Source organism: Loxodonta africana, chromosome 12 (assembly GCF_030014295.1).
Source record: "Loxodonta africana isolate mLoxAfr1 chromosome 12, mLoxAfr1.hap2, whole genome shotgun sequence".
NCBI lineage: Eukaryota > Metazoa > Chordata > Mammalia > Proboscidea > Elephantidae > Loxodonta > Loxodonta africana.
Window position 1 is genome coordinate 26,738,877 of NC_087353.1, and position 15,124 is coordinate 26,754,000.

General features: G+C 36.2%; 1 protein-coding gene across 9 annotated transcripts in view; it reads right to left on the minus strand.

The window, feature by feature from the left end:
• Positions 1–15,124, minus strand: part of NBAS (NBAS subunit of NRZ tethering complex) — a 449,992-nt gene that overhangs the window by 198,674 nt on the left and 236,194 nt on the right. For all 9 annotated transcript variants that reach the window (XM_064295047.1, XM_064295045.1, XM_064295049.1 and 6 more), the window contains 3 exons: positions 11,102–11,215; positions 9,214–9,371; positions 8,346–8,435 (listed from right to left, as the gene is read on the minus strand). In XM_064295047.1, the coding sequence (XP_064151117.1) occupies positions 8,346–8,435; positions 9,214–9,371; positions 11,102–11,215 (362 nt within the window). The remainder of the gene's footprint in view (positions 1–8,345; positions 8,436–9,213; positions 9,372–11,101; positions 11,216–15,124) is intronic.

Here is a 15,124-nt window from a genome sequence, read left to right on the forward strand (position 1 = left end):
GCAGGAACAAGAACAGTTCAACATATATTAAGACTGGCTCACTTTTTAATTGATTAATTCTTATGATAAATAATCTAGCTAAGGAATTGCTTTCTCTTGCATCTGGTAATATAATGGTTAATATTTCTGAGAAACCTGTTTTGTCTACTGCAAACTGAGCTGGTAGTACTTATAAACCAGGCAAGGATCACAAACCAAGACTAAGCTGAGTTCAGCCTTTCCCCTCCAACGTGCCCTTAAATAATCCAATAATCTAGCAAATTTTATCCTGAACTCAAAATATTAAGAATGTAATCCTTATTACTCGTAATGTTACTTTTGCCAGTAGCTGTCAAAAAGAGCAACAGAAAAAAAACCCATAGAATAAATCACTCTGAAGTCTGACTCTGCTTCATTTTATCAGCTTTTAAGATGGGAAAGGCTATAACTCAGCTGTTCTCACTTTTGGGAGTCATGGACCCCTACACACTTACGACGAAAGCTACGAATTCCTTTCCCCAGAAAAATGTATTCACGTGCACAGATGTGAACCCACAAAGCCACAAAAGCTATGAATTCCTTTCACCAGAAAAATGTATTCATATGCACAGATGTGAACCCACAAAGCCAGAAACAGACACATCAAATCTGGCATATTATTCCAGGGGCTTTGGGAACCTCCAGGCCATTCTCGGATCTTCTAGCATTCTGGACCCAAGCTAAGAAACCTAAATTTTGGAAAAAGAGATGTGTGCTATGTATTTTTTATTTCCTTTTTCCATGCCCAATTTTTTTTTTAATTACTTTTGTAAATGATTTTGGATTCTAGATGTACCCACAAAATAAATTTACTGAACATATATTTCTGGCACGCCTACCGTGTTTAAAGGCCTGGTGCTAGACAATAGGGTTACCATGATGATTAAGATGTGGACTCTGCTCTCAAGGAACTCACAGCACAGTAGAGAAGAAAGGCAAATAAGAAAATTTGCTATATTGTACAGTAGATAAGATAACAAAGCCTGATGATGGGTAGAGTATAAGATGGAGTTCAGGCAGGGTTGTGGGAGTATCATGTAGAATCAGGGAAGGTTTTTAGAAGGGTGATGTCTGATGTGATATCTACACAGAGTCCTCTGTATCCAAGCATTCATTATATAAAATTGTACAATTTCAAGGCTATATAGAGAAGAAGAATGCTCACTGCATAAAAGTAATCACCAATGAACTGAGAACTTACAAAATTGAATCCCATTCAAACATTCCTCCCCATGTAATAACAGAATTTATCCCCACCCATCACATTCACATCTTAGCTTCTTCATTTATTCATTCATTTGTAAACAAATATTTACTGAGCTCAATTTGTGACAGGCACTGTTTAAGACTGATATACAGTAGGAGGAAAACAAACATATTTCCTGCCTCAAAGAGCTTACATTCCAGAAAGAGATAGGCAGAAAATAAATATAAAGCATGCCAGAGAAGTACATTGGGAAAATGTTATAGTAAGAGCTAAGGAGAAAAACGAAGTCGGGTGTGTGTGTGTGTGTGTGTGCACACCTGCATTTTCACAGGAGCCCCAAATAGACCGTATCCTGAGTACTACACTTTCCACACAAAACCACCAGTCCTGCCCTAACGGCACCATTCTAGATTAGTAGTAGCACCAATATCACACTTTGGCTTTGGAGCCCTAGACCTCTGAGGTTCTATCTTTCTGATATGGAGGCCAGACATTACACCCACCTAAGCAGCCCATCAGGAAGAAAGAAGTCTATCACTCTTTTGGCTAATCTTTCTCCCCATGAATAAGAACAAAAAAAAAAAAGAACGGGAGGGAAGAAACAAGGACTGGGTAGCATTTTCCTCACCCAGTAAATCTATGGAGTCTGCGAAGAAATTAAAAGGTAAGTGGGTTCATTTCTTGATCAAGACTCGATTGTACAATAAAAAGTTTCACTATTCCTAGAGGGAAAGATAAACAATCCAGCTTTTTCTCAGATATATAAGAAGAAATGGACAAAGTGAGGAAGAAATTGCTTTGTACTGGCCTATGTAAGAACAACAAAATAGTCAAAGGTTTTAGGTAAGTAATAAAGTTAATGAATCAATGACAAAATATGGTTAATGAAAAAAATAGCAGATGTTACAAGTCACCTGGGGTACATTATTAGGAACATGGTAGCTAGACATAGAAATGTGTTAACCCTCCCTGACTCTGCACTGGTCTCTCCCACTTCTGAGGCTCTAGGGCTCTGTTTTAACTCTTTGATTTTTAAAATCAAATACTCATTTCACAAATATCTATCAAAGAGTTACTACAAGCAAAACATCATGTGTGCATTCTGTAAGGTTCAATGGTGTTTCTTTGGATCTTGGCATTCTCTGCCCTGAAATCATTTACAGGGTAAACTGTAGATTTTAGAACTTAGGACATCTATAAAAGTGTTCATATCTGAGAAAACTATCTGTTCCTTAAGTATGAAATAAGTATAGGGTTGGGGAATAACCCAGAAAAACCCAGTGCCATCGAGTCGATTCCGACTCATAGCGACCCTATATGACAGGGTAAGGGTTGGGAATAGTCACACACAAAAGATGAACTTAGACCTTTACCTCACACCATACATAAAAATTAACTCAATCACAGATCTAAATGTAAGAGCTAAAAGTGTAACACTCTTAGAAAAAAGAATAGGAATAAATCTTCGGAACCCTGGGTTGGGCGCAGATTTCTTAGATATAGCACCAAAAGCACAAGTGATAAAAGAAAATATTGAGAAACTGGTCTTTGGCAAAATTAAAATCTTTTGTACTTCAAAAGCTACTATTAAGGAAGTGAAAAGTCAAGTCACAGACTGATAGAAAAATATTTTCAAACCATATATCTGATAAAGAACTTGTATCCATAATGTAAAAAGAAATCTCACAAACTCAACAATAAGAAGACAACCTAGATTTTTTTAAAAAAGAAGAAAAAGAAAAAGGGCAATTTTTGAATAACTATTTTTTTTTTTTTTATTTGTATAGTTATTTTACCAAAAAAGACGAGCCCATGAAAAGATTCTCAATGTCATCAGTTATTAGAGCCCTGGTGGCAGCATGGTCAAGAGTTCAGGCTGCTAACCAAAATGTCAGCAGTTCGCATCCACCAGCTAGCTGCTCCTTGGAGACCCTATGGGGCAGTTCTACTCCCTCCTATAGAAACGCAAATCAAAACCATAATGATATTCCACTCACACCCATAAGAATGGCCCTGATAAAAAAAGACAGTAACAAGTATTAGTGAGGACATGGAGAAAACGTACCCTCATCTATTCCTGGTGACAGTGTAAAATGGTACCGCCACTTTGGAAAACTATCAGTTTCTTAAAATGTCAAGCATAAATTTACCAGACAACGCAGCAATTCCTTTCCTAGGCAACTATTCAGAAGAAATGAAAACATATTTTCATAAAAAGACTCATACAAAATGTTCATAGTAATATTATTCCTAATAGCTAACAAATGGAAACAACCCAAATTTCCATCATCTGGAGAACGGATAAAGAAAAGGTTGGCCATGATATAGAAATATAACTACCATTTTGCTTGCTTTTATTTAAAGATTTCTAAACGATCCCTTTATAAATTCGAAATAGCTCTATGCTTAGCCCAAGCTTAAATTCTAAACATTAATTAGTCCTGTTGTATAAATCTGTAGCCACTTTAAGTATTCATAACAATTTTTCCCAGAGTAAAAATGATTTTTTAATGAGAACTCTGTATATAATTCATTTCTAACTCTAATTAGATTTATCTGGGGAAAACACCATTGGCTAAGTGATATAACCAATACTAATGAAACAAAATGTTAAAATACCCTAAGTGGTGGAATACCGTTATATCTAAAAAGCATAATAACCAGCATTAACAAGAAACTGCCGATCTGTAATTTTGGTTATTCAAAATTATGCATTCTGCTCTATTTATAAAAAAACAAAAATCTTGTTCACAGGGACAACAGCAATATCTTCAAACTTTTATGTTCCATTTGTATTAATGCAAGTACCACTGCATAGCAGTTACATCTTTATTTTGCTTGAATATACAAATAAAAATCATTATTTTTACAACAGAAGTAATGTAAGTCTTGAGTATTAAGAAGATTACACAAAGTCAGCTCTCATTTATGAGTTATAATTTAATGTGGTTATTATATCTACTGTTAATGTGTAACACATGGCATCTTATAGCTAAGCACTATATTTTAATCTAATAATAGTAGCTATAATCCTCTGAAATGTGCTTCATGAATCAGAGCCATAACGTGTTCACTGAGGGCTTGAATTAGAACTCATTTTGGGAGATCTAGATCTATTAAAACTTGCTGCAGGAGGACAAAGGAAGACAGGAAAGCTTTTAAGGATCTAAAAAAAAAGGCAAAAGACAATCATTTTGGAAGAATTCCTTTTCCTTGATAAGTGGAACACATAGAAGCCTGATAGTGGTTTCCTTCATTTACTAAAGAGATTTTAATGGAGCAAAATGTGCCCACCTGTGGTAACACAGCACATCCTACTCCAAAGAAGCCACCATGCGACCAGACTGATACTTTCTAATTCATTGCAGAAGGAGAAAACAGGAAACTCAAAAAGCATAAAAGGCTCCTCCTGAATTTTATAAAGAAGTGTGGGGGTTCAGAATAAACTTGTACAACTTAGTTTAACAGAAGTACTTTGCAATTCTATACTGAACAGAAAAACAATACATCCCTTACATTGGCCAAAATATGTTAAGACTTCAACAGTCATCATAGAGCACACATATGAGTTAGATGGAAAATTTCTTATTTTTTAAGCTAAAAAATACTTTAAAATTCATTTTTCCCACAGATTAATCTTTATGCAGTGGAGGTTTTCAACTGAGCTTTATTGAACATTTACTAGACACTTACTATGTGGCAAGCACTCTATGGAGACAGCACAAGGAAAAATCACATACTCCCAGTTACCATACAACACCCAACCACATCATACAAGTGCTAAAACAGATGATGTGAGAATGCTTGAGGAATACAGAGGAGGGAGCAATTTAGAGGATTCAAGAAAAATTTTACAAAAAAAACGATACTTTAGATGGGATCAGGGTAAGAACGATTACCAAAGCAGAAGATAAGAGGGGCAATACATGCAGAAAGAAAACTCTAATAGTAATAAAGGTGTGAAATAGCCTCTTAAAGACTAGGAGATATGCTCAGTGTGAACAGAACACATTACATGCTTGGGAGACATGAGAAGAGAAGAGAAGAGGCTGGAGAAACAGGCTGAGTGGGAAAAGTGGTTGAACAAGTGGAGGGATCAGAGGTTCAAAAGATACAAAACTTTAGATGAGGGATATCTCATGAAAAGTGGGTCTTCACCACGGTTTCAGGGGACATCTAAGTCAATTGGCATAATAAAATCTATTAACAAAACATTCTGCATCCCACTTTGAAGAGTGGCATCTGGGGTCTTAAACACTAGCAAGCAGCCATCTAAGATGCATCAATTGGTCTCAACCCACCTGGAGCAAAGGAGAATGAAGAACACCAAAGACACAAGGTGATTATGAGCCCAAGAGACAGAAAGGGCCACATGAATCAGGGACTACATCATCTTGAGACCAGAAGAACTAGATGGTGCCCGGCTACAACCGATGACTGCCCTGACAGAGAACACAACAGAGAACCCCCGAGGGAACAGGAGAACAGAAGTATGCAGGCCCCAAATTCTCCTAAGACCAGACTTAATGGTCTGACTGAGACTAGAATGACCCTGGTGGTCATGGCCCCCAGACCTCCTGTTGGCCCAGGACAGGAACCATTCCCGAAGCCAACTCTTCAGACATGGATTGGACTGGTCAATGAGTTGGAGAGGGATACTGGTGAGGAGTGAGCTTCTTGGATCAGGTGGACACTTGAGACTATGCTGGCATCTCCTGCCTGGCGGGGAGATGAGAGGGTGGAGGCGGTTAGAAGCTGGCGAAAGCTGTCTCATTAGGGGGAGAGTAACTGGGAGTGTGTACCAAGGTGTATATGGGTTTTTGTGAGAGAAACTGACTCGATTTGTAAACTTTCACTTAAAGCACAATAAAAATTATTTAAAAAAAAAAAGTGGGTCTTCAACTGGACCTTGAAAGACAGTAAAATTTACCAATTCTTCCTAATACACAGAACATTTAGGGAATATTGGCTAATGTAAGAATTGCTCTGAATCCCTTGTAGAAAACAACATAAAATTTAATGTGCTTTCACATCCAATGAGGTAAAACAAATAATAACTAATTGTTAAAACTATAACAAGTCAAAACATGCCAAAGATCAAAATATATCTACACCACTCTAGAATTCCTGAAAATGCTATGGATTCCATCTATGAAAGGAGCAGAACCAATAAAGTCCACTGCCTTCAGTGTTAATGGCAGAACACAATCTTCCACTGGGCGTCTGATCTTTCTAAAGCTGTACTGTCCAATCTTGTAGCCACTAGCCTCATGTGGCTATTTAAGTTAAAATTAAATTAAAAATTTAATTACTTAGTTGTACAAGCCATATTCCACATGCCCAAGAGGTATGTGAAACTAGTGGGTACTGTACTGGACGGCACTGTCGTAGAACATTTCCACCACTGCAGAAAGTCCTAGTGGTCAGCACTGTCCTAGAGTCACCACTGGAGGAGGAACAGGAGAAAAATCTTTAAGGACAAAAAGTCCTCATAAACTTCTTTGAGATTCTCAAATCACTTACCAGTGAACTGGGGACACACATCATATTTAGGATGTTTGTCAGGATGAATTTTGACATAAAAGAGTTAAGGAAATGAGAGGCTGAACATGTTGCACTCTGGGCAAAAGCAAAAGACATTGGCCCTAAGTCCATTAGTAGGTTCCACAACTGAAGCTTTATATCAGAGAGCTCTGGAAGCAACTATCTAGTACACAAATACTAATGAGTCTGTCGAGATGGATACACAGAATTAAAAGAAAAAAAAATTACAACAGATGTCTTCTAAAATTACTAGAAAAATGAACAACATTTTACACTTTGAAAGGGAAGCTTACCATTTAAAGGGATCCTGTGGAAAAAAAAATTTATAAAAAGGATTATCACCTCTAAATTTATTCAGCTAGAATGTCAGAAACTGGACTACTCTTCTTATAAAATGCCAACTCTATGTTGCTAGAAACAGTCATGAAAAGTTAAATCCCACAGGAAAAACTCTGACCAACAGAAGACAAAATGTCAGTGCAGATATACACTTGCCCCTTTCTCTACTGGATAGACTATGCCGAGACACAATCACACTTACTGGTTTAGACAAAGTTTATCACAGAATCTCAACGAGGATAGGGAAAAAGACAAAAATCTAATAGAAAATAGGGAAGAGAATTGAACTGGTAAATGAGGATTTCTCATTATAACTCCACCTCATTAGTATTTGGAAAAAATGCAAATCAAAATCACAATTAGAAATCACTAGACACTTAAGAGAATGGCAAAATCTGGAAAACTAACAATACGAAGTCACTGAGTATTGGTAAGAATTGGAGTAACTGTCAATCCCATACACTACTATTGAGAGCATAAATCAGTACAACCACACTGAGAATCATGTGGGATTATCTACTGAAGCTGAACATATACATATCCTAAACATCAACTTAGGTATATGCCTAAGAGAAACGTGTGCACGTGGGCACTAGAGATATGTACAAAATGATGACAGCAGCTTATTTTTAATAGCCAAAATTGAAAACAACCCAGTGTCAGTCAACATCAGAATGGATGAACTGTAATACACTCATATAGCAATTAATTCTACACAGCATTAAAAACTGAATAAACATTATGAATCTCACAAAAATGATATTGATCTTAACTAGGTCTACTATGTACAAAAACAGGTGAAATTAAACTATCAATATGAGAGGTGCTAAAAATTATTACGTTAGGTGTTAAAAATATTTAAAACAAGGGAAAAGAAAAACCCACAATGATCTGATTGATAATCAGGATTAATGGGGTCAGTGGTGATCTCTGGGAAGAGAGAGAAGAGCTACAAATTAAATTGGGGAAGGTAGAAGGGAATTGTTGAAGGCTGGTAATGTGGTGTGGTGGTTACATGAGTGTTTTCTTTGGGATAATTTATCAAGTTGAACATTTTTTGGTTTGTGCACTTTTCTGCATGACATATTTCACATGCCAAAAAAATTTAAAAGAAAAGCAGTCTGCACAGAAATATCCACACACAACCACTCTCACACATGAGGTTCCCAAGTTAGATGGCTCTTATTCCATTCAGTTCACACCCACCTTTAAGTCTCTTCCCTCTCTCTCATCTTACCTCTTGTAGCGCTTTACTAATAAATGGTGAAACACTGATATTTTCCTCTCCCTCTGCATGGATCTGGAAATTCAGTCTTTGATACAAAATCTGAAACAAGAATGGGATATATTATATCTTGTTGAAAAAGGAGTTGTACTTTTAAATTTGCCTCTCTTCACAATGAAGACTTGAAATTAAGAAATTACTCTTTTGAAGACCAAAAAAAAAAAAAAAATGCTATTCCGTAACCAACACTAGTTAGGAAAAGGTTTACTTCAGGACTTCAGCAATGGCTTCACAGTGGGAATCAACTGTGAAAAGCCTGCTACACAAAGCAATGAACAACTATGAGATGAGTATGTGAATTCCAGAATCTCTTCACTTACCTGCAGTGTTTCTCAACAAGGGCATTACCAGCATTTTAGCTGGACAACTCTCCCTTGTGCAGCTTTATCATGTGTGTTTTAGGAAATTTAGCAGCCACCCAACCAAATCCCCCGTTTCCAAAAGACAGAGAATGACAAACCCATATATACACCCTGCAACTTTCTTTGAGAACTATGGGCTTTAACTCGTAAGGTTTCAAATATATTTTACACAACCATTCCTTATATTTTCCATTACACTCAATAATTTTCCTGATATAACTTTGTTTTCCTAAAACCTGTCTTCTACCTTTTCTTCATTACTGTAAGAAGGCCAACAACAGTATTTTATATCTGGATATTTTCAAATTTCTTTCACATATGTGATAAGCTATTTTCTTCCATAAGATAAAATTCTTATATTGTTTTATATCTATATGTGTAAATAGATATATAACATATCTGAGATCCACACACCCCACAAAATGCAATTCAGGATTTATTTTATCGGGAACACTCACTTCCGTTTGCAGAGAGCTACTAGCTGCCAAAAGACTTTCAATGCTGGTAGGAGGGCAATGTGTCAAAGCAAAAGCCATGAGCTCCTGACGAGTGGTCACATCCTGGTAGCCTTCTGATTGTCCTAACTGGCTACAAACATCCCAACTTTTAGAATAACCTGCAAAATTGGCAAGAAAAAAATGCTGATTTCTAGAAGAGAAAAAATTGCAAATCTAAGATGAGAAATGCAATGGATTTCTGTTCAGGTCTTGTGCTACCAAAGCAAAATCCTAGTCACTAGCTGATGCACATTATTATAAAAGCAGAAAATCATAAGAACCTAAGAGAAAAGAAAGATTAGGTAGGTCTGGTGCTACTCCAGACAAGTTTTTCCCACAAAGCATATTAAATTTTAAACCGGCAATGACTACAAATAATCTACTGAGTTTTGATGCTGAATAAAAAGCTATGTATCTGAATTCAGAAGACTTGAGCTTTGGCCCAATCCTGCAATTGTGTGAGTTTAAGAAACTTTCAAGCATCACACTTGCTTCACTATTACAAAAATAATACCTTCCTCATTGGGTTACTGAAAGAATTAAATAACATTTGTATTTAAAAGCACTTTGTAAACTGGTAAGTACTAGAAAAAGAGAAGTTATGATGGAAACTTACAGAGAATCGTTCAGTGTATAAAAGATGGTAAAGGCTCAAGGACGGGGTCGAAAGTAGAACGGCGGCCCCTGACTCCTAGCAGAGATTTTTTTCTCACACAATATTATTCTCAGAATCCTTAAAATATACTTTTATTCTTATCTGAAGGCATTCTAAGTGGAATAAGGTCATTTTTTTCTTTTCTTCTAAGTACAAAAACCTCATTCCAGAATAATTTCCCTAAATATAATAACCCAGGCACCACCCTTAGAGAAATCAAATTATTACAAAGCTATATAAACAATTTTGGATCAATACAATAACTGTCTTCCAGAAAACCATATAATACTGAAAAATCGGTTGGTTAATATTATAGAACACAGCTCTTTTATGAAACCTATTTTCTAATGCTGAGGCTATGAAGGTTGAAGTTTTTATTTTTTTCCAGTTTCTAAATGTTTTTATATCTAATGCAGTATATATGACATACACACACATACACGTGCACACATAAACAAAGTAAACATCGTAACGGTACGGTTCCCTGTGTTATCATGAAGTGATGCAATGGGCTTTTAATCACTCACTAATAAAGTACAGATGGTGGGTAAAAAAAAAAATGTGTCTGGGTTTTCATATATTCAGGCATAGCCACAGGAAGTGTGTCGTATAACAGGGAGCCCATGAGAAGTCTATCCTACCCTACTTGGAAATGTGCTGTTTAATAGAGAACTTATTCCATAATAAAACCTGGTTGTCCTCCAAAAACCTGAATGTAAACTTCAGAAAGGAAAATTTTAGGTTTGCAAATTACCCAGTTTCTCAACATTACTTTGAAAAGTGCTGTGTTACCTGAAAGAAAAAAAAAACAAAGAATAGAAGCTCTGGCTACATAGTGACAGATGGTAAATACGTCAAAAAATCTAAATTTTCTTTTATATATTAAACACGTGAAATGGCATTAAAATATTTTACATAAAAATTATTCCTGAAATTATGAGCACATTTTTAAAAGGCAAAGAAAAGCTCACCAATGTCTCAGATAAAATACAGCCCCTGATCTGAATAAAGTATTTATAACATATAAGCACATGGCATGCAGACGTTGCCAGTGTTCATGAACGTTTTCTCAAACCTTATAAACAAAATGTGGCTGGCTTGCCAATCAGGCCAAAAGATTTCAGAACAGACCTTTTCATTATTCATCATACAAAGGGGACATGAGCTAAGTGTTAAATAAGGTGTCTACTTCACCTGTAGCCATCAGCTCCTGACAATGCATATTGGCTGCTCTGTAGTCATGGAAACGAAGAGCTTGCTCTACTAAAAGAATTAGAACCTGTCCTCGTCTTTCTTCTGAGTCTTCACCTGGAAGAACATGCAAGTGTTTAATGATTATGGCAGTATCAACCGATAAAAGAGCTAACTAATGTGTCTTTCAAATTAATTCAAAAATAAAAATAATTTCTTATTAAAACTGATTTTTAAAAGATTAAAGCACAAAAGGTCACAGCAACTTTGACCTTCCAATACGTTAAGACTGAAGTTCCCGAAGAGAAGAAAAAAAATTTTTTTTTTTCCCTAAGAGACCACTGATTAATGTCATTCCTAATTAACATACTGTTGATCAAACCAGAAAATTCTAAATTGGAGTGGTCTACAAACCTACAGAGGCGTCTCGGTTTTACTGAGGTTAAGAGAAAGAGAAGAAATCCACGTGCCCAAAAGGAAGCAGGTTATAAAGGGCCTGGGAAACCGTGAGCAGCAGATTAAGCGAATGCGTGACAGCAGTGAAGCGGTATCGCTCACCTCAGTAATTCAGCTAGGATTTAGAATCTACAAGTGCTGTCCTGAGCACTCACGCGTCTGAACCACACAGACGTATGCACAGGATGGATAATGGAAAACATACTTTAATTCTGCCTAAACTAAGCCTTATATAACTTCACTTGTGCAAAGAGAATCACTGTAAACTGCCTGCATTAAAATACACTTTTTTCATCTTTAAAGGCTGAGGGAATGAAAGGAAGTTTCCAATAAGCAAGGAATGATACATTTTCTTACTTTAAGTACAATTACTATAAATTAATACACATTTATCTTGGGTATGTCAAATTAAAACTCCGTAATGGACAAGACCGTTTTCCTTTCTGTATGCTAACAAAAGCTACCTGCATATATTAACGTACTAGATGGTAAATCATTTTTTAAATAAATCCATCAAAATCTCATTTATAAGAGGATAGTTCATAGTACCTTCATTTCTAAGAATTTGGTAATTTAAACATGTTTGCTATTATTTCGTTTTTAACACCTTGTTCTGTGGATGGTCTATTTGTAAAATTACAAGTAATACATGACCAATGTAAGAGGGAAAAAACCTTAAATACAAAGTAAAATGGATATACTTTCACTGACAGTACTCATCTTTTATTTATCATAAGGAACATATAGGTTCTGAGAATATATACCAAAATTCAGCTCACATTAACACAAAAATTTTAAATTATTTTTCCAAGAACTTTAAGAGGCAAGCTTGGATGTTGCTTCGTTCTTTGATATTGCTGCACCCTTTCCATATAAAATACCTGATTTAGGTTCCCTCCAACATTTTTATGTTTTATTCTCTTAATAACAATTTATTGTCATTATCATTTTTAATAACCTATCTCCCTCATCAGAATTTAAGCTCTTTGAGGACAAGGCATGTTCATTGTTGAATTTACAATACTATGTGTCGGAATCGACTCTGCGCTGGGTTTTTTGGTTTAGTACCGGGCCATGTACATAATAAAACCAAATTCATTGCTGTTGAGTTGATTCCGACTTATATTCTGCAGCCATAGCTCTCAACCACTATACCACTGAATAGAAAGAGGGCTCAAAAAATGTTACCTCAATGAAATGGGCATATATTCAATAAAGAATATAATTTTCAATTTTAAGACAAATAATTCAAAGCTACAATATAAATACAATTTGGATTGTTAAGCTAAAAAAAAGTAAAAAGTCTTTTATATTTTAATGAAGCTATGAAACCTTAAAATTATTTTCAGTTTTTCCATGAAAAAGGTTAAGTTACAATATGGTTTGGAGGAAAAAAATATATCAAAGAAAGAATTGAATAAAACTTCTAAAACATGTTCCCATTAGTCTTCTTTCTGGACTTCAAAGGTTAAAAGTAAATTCAAGGCAAGTACTGGTCCAATTTAGTCTAAAAAGGTTCTAAACAAAGAAATGGTGTAATACGAAAATGCACTCATGTTTTAGTAACCTATTACATGTGAGAGGAAATGAAACAGTATGTAAGTTTCTCGATAATAAACCCAAACATCACATCATAATATAATTTGCAACATAACACTCTTGAAATGTTTGCATTTATTCAGAATACCTTAAAACAAAAAGGAATAGGCTAGGTGTAATTTTTTTTTTCCCCCTTCTTTTAACGTGCCAGCCTGACTAGGCTAACTGTCCTTAGTTAGTCAATCAAATGCTAACCCAGGTGTTGCTGTGAAGGTATTTTGCAGATGTAATTAAAGACCCTAATCAGCTGACTTTAAGTAAGGGAGCTTATCCTGATAATCTGGGTAGGTCTGACTGAATCAGATGGGAGACCTGAGAGGGAGAAATTCCATCCGTGAACAACAGCTTCAGTCCATGCCCATGGAGTTCCACCCTGCTCCTGCTCTTCCCTTAATGACTGACTGCCCTACAGGTTTCAGATTTGCTTAGCCACCCACCACTATCATGAAAGCTAAGTACTTGTAAAAAATCTCTTAATATGTATATATCCTAGTTGTTCTACTTCTCTGGTTGAACCATGACTGATAGACCACGCATCTGAACTACTTGGTTCCTCATTTATAACCTCCTCTCTTGGATGCATCTGGAAACCCTGGTGGCGTGGTGGTTAGGTGCTATGGCTGCTAACCAAAGGCTCAGCAGTTCAAATCCACCAGGCGCTCCTTGGAAACTCTACGGGGCAGTTCTACTCTGTCCTATAGGGTCGCTATGAGTCGTAATCGACTCGACGGCACTGAGTTTTGAGAGTTATTGGATGCATTGCTTTCTCTTACATTAACATCTAATTTCATATTAAGAAATGTGGTAAAATCTGATGAGTTTCTCTGAGAACAATCCAGAAGTCTGGCAAGTGAAATGAAGTGAGAAAAGGTCCACTAACTACCATCATCCAAAGTCAAAAAAGGTGGAAAGGCAGAATAAGGGTAAAGGGTTTAGAGCCAAAATCTTCTTTACTGTGAAATTCTCAACAAATTTTTGAACTTCTCTATTTTTCAGCTTCCTCACTTTCAAAATAAAATTCATGCCTCTGCCTATAAGCAACACAATAAGAAGCAAATGAGATAAGCGCAAAAGAATAAAATGAGAATTATTGTTGCCAATATAAATTTCTATATAAAGACAAGTCAAACAGTCACCTTGAAATCCAAAGTTCAAATATTTGTTTTAATTCCATGAAGTTTCAATCTGTGCAGGTGGTTAAAATGAAAAATATATTAATAAAAAAAAAAGGCCTATAAAGAATGAGTCTATAGAGATATCAAAACCAAACAAAAATAAATTCTTAGTGAGAACAACCAGGATTACGGCCAGACTAGAACTCTATCAAAGAAAATGATTCAGATATTTGGTCTGAAGAAGAGAAGGTTAACATGGCACAACAGGTCTTTGAGTACCTGAAACAGTTTAAAATATATTCACAAATTATTTGGAACTCCATTCACAATGGAGTTTCTCTTTCCCCTGAGTGCAGGCTGGACTTAGTGATTTGCTTCTTACAAACAGAAAAAAGATGGAAATGCCAGTGTGTAAATTCTGAGACTAGGTCATAAAACACATTACAGTTTCCTCCTTGCTCTCTCATGGATCACTCTCTATAGCAGAGACCAGCTGCTGTGTTGGGAGGACACTCAAGAAAGTCCTATGAAAAGGTGCATGTGGCAAGGAACTGAGGCCTCTTACCAAAAGCCAGTGAGTAACTCAGTCCTCCTGCCAACAATCATGTGAGTGTGCCACCCTGGAAGCAGATCCTAGCCCCGGTCACGCTCTCAGATGGAATCTATAAATATTCACCTCGAACATGGGTGAGCCTACGTGACTGCCTCCATGAATAAAATGCAATGGAATGAAGCTGCCAGAATTACAAGGCTTAATTAGAAATGTCCATATAATTTTGCTGGTCTCTTCTGGATCACAGACATTGGGAACTCTTTAGCCACCATATAAGAAGTCTAGGTACCCTGAGGCCACAAT